The 7,316-nt window shown below is 49.7% G+C and overlaps 1 protein-coding gene across 1 annotated transcript; it reads right to left on the bottom strand.

Annotated features, from left to right (window-relative positions):
- Positions 1-472: 472 nt before the first annotated feature.
- EAH_00043990 (hypothetical protein, conserved) lies at positions 473-7,095 on the bottom strand (the record flags this gene model as incomplete). The annotated part of the gene is made up of 8 exons (XM_013391677.1): positions 473-711; positions 1,249-1,527; positions 2,224-2,545; positions 2,699-2,934; positions 3,342-3,805; positions 4,576-5,010; positions 5,311-5,944; positions 6,549-7,095. 8 exons carry the CDS (start codon positions 7,093-7,095, stop codon positions 473-475), a joined length of 3,156 nt encoding a protein of 1,051 aa, XP_013247131.1.
- Positions 7,096-7,316: the final 221 nt, after the last annotated feature.

Genomic DNA, 7,316 nt, shown 5'->3' on the forward strand with positions numbered 1-7,316 from the left:
TACAAGTATCTTTAAGTATATAGTGGTATGCAGAGAAAACATACGTGCATGAATATATACACGAAGTTAATAAATATATATTCAAATACATACAAATATATAACATATATACAAATATAGACAAATATAGACAAATATATATGTATATATATATGTATATATATATATGCAATATAAACATATGCATATATATATATATATATATATATATATGCATATATATATAGATGTAAGCATAAATGTACAACAATTAGAGGGTTGGCGAGATACAAAACAAATAAAAGAATTAAAGCAAAAGTTTATTGTTGCAACTGCTGATAAAAAGACGAAGAAAAAAATTATAATTTTGTTGTGGTGTTTGTTCTTCTATGAAATTGTTTGTTCTTCCTATGCATGCATATCTTCTCTTAATGAATTAGTTTGTTTACTTTATATATATTTATTTATTTATTTATTTGCATTTTTGTTGTCTTCACGTTGATATAATTTGGAGTGTATAGGCAGCTAACAGTCTCAAGGACGGAAGTAGCTCCGCAAATCTGTCTGTCCCCTTTCCTTTGTCTTTTGTTTCCCGCTGCTGCTGCTGCTGCTGTTGCTGCTGCTGCTGCTTGTGCATTTGCTGCTGCTGCTCTTGCTGCTGCCGCTGCCCCGGCCGCTGCTGCTGCGCTTGAAAGTGCTGCGGCTGCTGCTCAAGGTGTTTATTTTGTGAGGCTGAGCAGCAGCAGCAGCAGAAGCAGCACCAGCAGCAGAAGGTATTAGACAGGAACGCTCTTTCTCTAAGGTGCTGCATGCCTTCTGCTGCTGTTTAAATCTTGAAGCCGGGCTGCTGCAGTTGCTGCTGCAGTTGCTGCTGCTGCTGCTGCTGCATTCAATGTACTCTACTGCCTCCTGTTGCATGCAAGTGCGTGCACGACTTGCTGCTGCTGCTGCTGATGCTGCTGCAGTCTCCTCCCCGTGGGCCCCGCTAGCCTCAAAATGTGTTTTGAGTTTGTCTTCTGCTGCTGCTGCTTGAATTTGTCTATGCGGTGGATGTATAGCAGCAAATTTCGTTGGCTTTTGCTGCTGCTGCAGGTGGCTTGCTAGCGAGCTGCATAAATGCTGCTAAGCTTTTCTGCTTTCTGTGGGGTTGAGCCCTGAGAGTAATTTCGTCTCGCCCCAAAGAGCAAGGCCCCAACAAAGCCCTACCCCCTGCTGCTGCTGCTGCTGCAGTGTACTTACTGCTGCTGCTGCTGCTGCGGCTAAGCACACACCTGACTGGAATATGATCGCTGTAGAGGGGTGACAAATAGACAAGGCCTGAGCTTGAAGGATTTAAGTGCATGCGCTGCTGCAGCTGCTGCTGCACTTCTGCTGCTCCTGCATGCAGCAGCCACGAAGCAACACCTGCATGCAACCCGCCGCCTTCTCGTGGGGCCCCCGCCCAAAGCCCTTCTCCTGTTGCGCGCAGAAGTGCAGCTCTTGCTGCTCTTTTATATGCTTCTAAAGACAACTGCTGCTGCTGCTGCTGCTGTTGCTGCTGCACCTGCGCTGCAGCAGCAAACAGGAAACCGCAAAACGCACGTGCTACCGTGAAGAGCAGCAGCAACAGCAACAGAATCAGCAATATCAATATCAACAGCAGCAACAGGATGCCAGCAGCAGCAACAGCAACAGCAGCAACAGCATCGGCAGCATCATCAGCAGCAGCAGCAACACCAGGATCAACAGCAACAGCTGAAACAGCATCAACCGCCCGATCAGCAGCAACAGCAGTAGCGAAAGCAGCAGCAACAGCAGCAGAAACATCACCACCTACAGCAACAACAACAGCTACAGCAGCAGCAACAGCAGCAACAGCAGCAACAGCAGCAGCAACAGCAGCAGCAACAGCAGCAGCAACAGCAGCAGCAGCATTGCTTCGTACAAGGACAGAGACCGATGAGAGGGGGGGCATGAGGAGGCGTTTCGCTTTTAGGTTGAAGAGCAGCAAGAAGAGGAGCATCGACAATAATATAATCAATGCGCGTACCCTGTGCATGCACCCCATGCATGCATGCACCAATGAATTAGCATTATTATCAGTGCATGCAAGCTGTGCATACACCTCAGCGTTGTTACAAACAAAACAGAAAAAACAAGTTTAAACCTATATTATTAAATATAACAAAAACAAATCAAAGACCGATGCCCCCACCTCATTAGAATATCGTTTGTTTTTGTATTGATCCCATGCGGTGTACGCACCAACCCATGACAACGAGCTGCTGCTGCTGTTGCTGCTGCTGCTGCTGCTGCTGTTGCTGCTGCTGCTGCTGCTATTGTTGTTGCTGCTGCTGCTGGCGTTGTCGTTCTTGATGCATTTGTTGTTACTGTTGCTGCTGCTGTTGTTGTTGCTGCCGTTGCTGTTAGTGCTGCTGCTGCTGCTGCTGCTGCATGCAGCAGCAAAACTGTCTATCATTCCGTCTTCACTTAAAAGACTCTGCATGAAGTTAACTACGCAAGACGAATGGCTGGGGCGCCCGAGGTGTACGTACAGCTGAAATATTTCTTCGTGTGTTAGCGGCATCTGCATGCATGCAAACCCTAAACAAACCCTAAGCACTAAACCCTAAACCGCAAACCCTAAACCCTAAACATTAAACCCTAAGCTCTTTCAACTGCAAGCCCTAAACCCTAACTTCCATCTGTTCACTCGAGCCCTGCTGCTTGCTGCCCATACATCAGTGACTGCAGCACTGCATGCACCTGCTGCTGCTGCTGTTGCTGCTTCTTCTACTACTGCTGCTGCTCCTCCTCCTCCTGCAACTCCTGCTGCTGCTACTACTGCAGCTCCTGCTGCTGCTACTACTCCATCTCCTACTGCTGCTGCTGCTGCTGCAGCTGCTGCTGCCGCAGCTGCTGCTGCTGCTGCCGCAGCTGCTGCTGCTGCTGCGGCTGCTGCTGCTGGTTGTGTACCTGAATAGCAACGAATGCATCTGCGAGGTGAAGCAAAGAGAGTCGATTTGCTTCCTTGCAAATCCAACTGTTGCCGTCCCTGCCGTCGGGCTGTATGCGCAGCGAATACAAATGATAAAATAATAATAAATTAATAATTAAATTAAATTAAATTAAATTAAATTAAATTAAATTAAATAGCGAAGTGTAGATGCAATTATTCGGATTCCATCGTTGTTCTCTCTGCATTCCTCTGCAGGTAATAATAATAGCAGCAGCACTAACAGCAGCAGCAGCAGCAGCACCGCTAGCAGCAGCGGCAGTAGAGGCAGCAGCAAAACCAGCAGCAGCAGCACAACAGCAGCAGTGCCGCTAGCAGCAGCAGGTCTAGACGCAACAGCAAAACCAGCAGCAGCAGCACAACAAACGAATGAGGGGTCCTACGGTGTATGTGTAGCTGCACTCCACTGTCTCGCCTTCCCGTTCTCCTTGCTGCACTTTCACCGCAAAGCGGAAGGTAAACGCTTCCTTCTTCCAGTCTGCGCTGCTGCAGCCAGGTGATCCCTCGCAAGACCCCACAGACGATCCCACACACGATCCCACAGTCGATCCCAGAGTCGATCCCTGAGACGACCCCACACTCGGTCCCTGAGACGATCCCGTAGACGATCCCAGAGACGACCCCACAGTCGACCCCGCTGTCGACCCCAACGATGATTCTAGAGACGATCGTGGAGACGATCCCGATCCCGGAGTCGATCCCGGAGACGATCCCGGGATCGACTCCGCGACGGGCTGCGGTGAAGTTGGGATCCCAGCAATGCTGGAAGGCGTTACGGGCACCTCCCAGGCGCACAACGACAGATGCATGCGCGCTTCGATCTCGCTGTCGCTGCAGCAGCAACAACAACAACAGCAACAGCAGCAGCATCGGCAGCAGCAGTAAAGCCGAGGAGAAGCTCGTGGATAAGCAAACGCCAGACAGCAAGGCCCAGGCAACAAGGACACGCAAAATTAGGAGACGAAAATAAAAAGAAGAGGATCAGCAGCAACAGCAGCAAATAATAATAATGGCGAGCAGCGGGCGAGAAACAGCAGAGATCGGAGAAGCAGCAAACAAAAAGATACAAAGGCCCAGAGTTTGCTGCTGCGGATGAGGAGCATTTAATGACCCCTCCAAAGGACGTGCTGTCTGCTGTGGGTGTGGGATCGTCTCTGGGATCGTCCCTGGGATCGTCTGTGGGATCGTCTGTGGGGTCTATACCACGCCTCCCTATTTTTCCCTACAGAGCATCCCTAACAATAATATTATTATTAACATTAATAATAGTAATAGGAGTAGGAGTAGTAATAATAACAATACAGAGGTGTTCAATGAACAAACATTAAAACAAACAAAAATAAAATAATTATTCATAAAACCCCACATAGCTCTCCTCCGCAAAACAAAGATAAAACAAATATAAAAATAAACAAATAAGATTAAATGAGGCAAACATTTATTCAATTGAACCCCGCATCAATTAATTAATCAATCAACTAACTACCTACCCAATTAACTAGTTAACTAATTAACTAACGAATTAATTAACTTATTAATTAATTAGCTAGTTAATTAATTAATTAATTAATTAATTAACTAATTTAAGCTCTGCTGCTCACAAAGGTCGCCCCAATTGCTTCGGTCGTAGGCCCGGCGGCTTGAGCAAAAAGCGATAAGACCCCTGACGCCTTCTCCCAGCCTGCTGCCGCTGCTGCTGCTGCTGCTGCTGCTGTTGCTGCTGCTGCTGCTGTTTAGGGGCTGCTGCTTGCGAGAGCTGCACTGCGTAGTACTGAGGGTCTCTCAGCAGGCGCTCAATGTGGGGCCCTCCTGTCTGCAACTTCCGCTGCAGCGCAGGAGACAAAGCTGGGCAAGCCTTCCATTCCCCTGCTGCTGCTGCTGCTGCTGTTGCTGTTGCTGCTGCTGTTGCTGCTTCTGGGTGTGGGGCGGGCCAGAGGTCTCTAATGTTTATTACTGCATCGAGCAGAGAGACATCTTTGCAGTTGGTTGTTGCATTTAAATCCCCCAACAACAACACCGGCTTGCCGCGCAGCAGCCTGCAACTCCACCAAACAAAACCAAAAAAATGTACTTCCGTATATATATATATATATATATATATAGATATATACATATATATATAACTTCTGTATATATATATATATGTATATATACATATATATACATATATATACAGATATATGTGTATATATATACTCACATATGCTCATGCATATATAAACATTATTCATGCGTTAGAGATATATACATATATACATGCATATATATACAGTATACAGGCATATATATATATATATATATATATATTTACATATATATATATATATATATATTACCTCTGTTGTATAAGGAGAGCTCGCAGTGCATGCAGAAAGTGCAGCTTGAACGCCAAGCGACTCCAGCAGAGGCCGCTGGCCGGTGTATAGACATTCACGATAATACACCCGGAGTGCTCAGTCAGCAAGGCCCTCCCCTCTTCATCTAGATTTGCATGAGGGCCCCCCCCTCCTGCTGCTGCTGCTGCTGCTGCTGCTGCTGCAGTGGTGCTGCTGCTGCCTTTGAGCGGCCTCCAGCGAAAACCCGGGCCGCCTAAAGTGCGGGGAAAGCCGCGATTCAACAAACCAAACAAATCCACTGCTGCTGCTGTTTCTGCATCTGGTGCTGCTGCTTCTGCTGCTGCTGCTGCTGCTGCTCCTGCACCTTCTCCAGCGTTGATTGCTGCTGCCGCGTCTTCTTTTGTTTTTTCTGCTGCTGCTGCCTCTGCCGCTGACGCCCCTTCTGGGGACTCCGCTGAGCACAACCTCACCTCTGTGCTGCCTGCTGCTTGCACTGCTGTTGCTGCTGCGGTTGCTGCTGCTGTTGCTGCTGCTGCTGCCGTTGGCTGTAAAGGGGGAAGGAAACGGCTAAAGGGCTGCGAATCCGCTCTAAGCGTCAGGCCCTGCCGCACAATCGTCGTCACCCCGCTGTAACCTGCAGCAGCAGCAGCAACAGCAGCAGCAGCAGCAGAAACAGGAGCAGCAGCAGCAGCAGCAACCTCGTGAACAAGGGAAGAGAGTACTTCTTTCATAGGCAGGCAGCCCCATGCATGCAGTGGAGAAAGACGAACAGCAGCAATCACAGCAGCAAGAGCAGCATTCCAAGCAGCAGCAACTCTGCAGCAGCAGCCGCACCAACAACAGCAGCAGCAACAGCAACAGCAGCAGCAACAGCAACAGCAGCAGCAAGTTCGTGTACCCATAAGCCCTCTCTTTGCCTGGTGGGCGCAGCAGCACCAAAAGGTGTCAAATCCTTGTAAAGCCGCTCCAGCACCTTTAGGGTCTGTCTGCACAGCTTTTGCTGCTATTTTCGCTTCCTGCAGCAGCAGCAGCAGCAGCAGCAGCAGCGCATGCAACGGGTCTCGCTTCAGCAATGCACAACGCTGAACCTGGTGCACAGATTTCTTCTTCCTTATCTACACTATATTTCTCTATTTGCCTGCTTGCTGCTGCCCTGCTGCACTAGCTGCAGCAGCAGCTGCTGCTGCTGCAGCTGCTGCTGCAGCTGCATGTATGCATGCATGCATGCACCTGCACACAGATGACGTCGCAGTGCATGCGCTGGAGGAAATTCTCAAGAGAGCCCCAATCCCGCCTCAATGCAGAGACAGCAGAACGCCACCCCGCTACATTCCAGGTCAATACACCCCACCAGCCAGGATCTTGCTGCTGCTGCTGCTGCTGCTGCTGCTTCTGCTGCTGCTTCTGCTGCTGCTCGTGCTGCTTCTGTTGCTGCTGTACAGGCTGGTGCTGCTCCTCCTGCGGGTGCTGTGTTTGCTGCTGCTGTTGTCGCTGCATATGTTGCATTTGCTCTTGTTGTTGCTGTTGCTGCAGCTGCTGTTCCTGCTGCAGCGCCCGTGCGTGCTGCTCCTCCGGCACCGGCTGTACCTGCTGCAGCAGTTGCTGTTGCGGCTGTGTCTGCTGCTGCTGCTGCTGCTGTATCTCCCCCTGTGGGGTGGCTGCTGCTAGTGTCAGTGCCGAGCTTCTCGTTGAAGCAGAAAACTGTTGCTGCCCCAGCCCCTGCTGCTCCTGCTGCTGCTGCTGCGGCGGCTGCAGCCTGGCGGCGGCATCTTCTCCAGCTTGCATTACTGCGGGCTTCAAGGGACAGGGCGCAGCCATTGGTTCTGCTGCAGCAAATGCATGCAGGGCCCCCCAGCCCCACGTGCAGCAGTAGCAGCCGCAGCCGCAGCAGCAGCAGCAGCAGCAGCAGCAGCGCGAGCAGTAGCAGTAGGGAGGTTATTGGGTTACATGTTCCCGAGTCAGAGCCCCCTGTGCGTACACCTGGACGCTGTAGATCGATACAAATG

The sequence above is a fragment of the Eimeria acervulina genome, genomic scaffold, assembly GCF_000499425.1.
Source record: "Eimeria acervulina Houghton genomic scaffold, Eah_scaff599, whole genome shotgun sequence".
In the NCBI taxonomy this organism is placed as follows: Eukaryota; Apicomplexa; class Conoidasida; order Eucoccidiorida; family Eimeriidae; genus Eimeria; species Eimeria acervulina.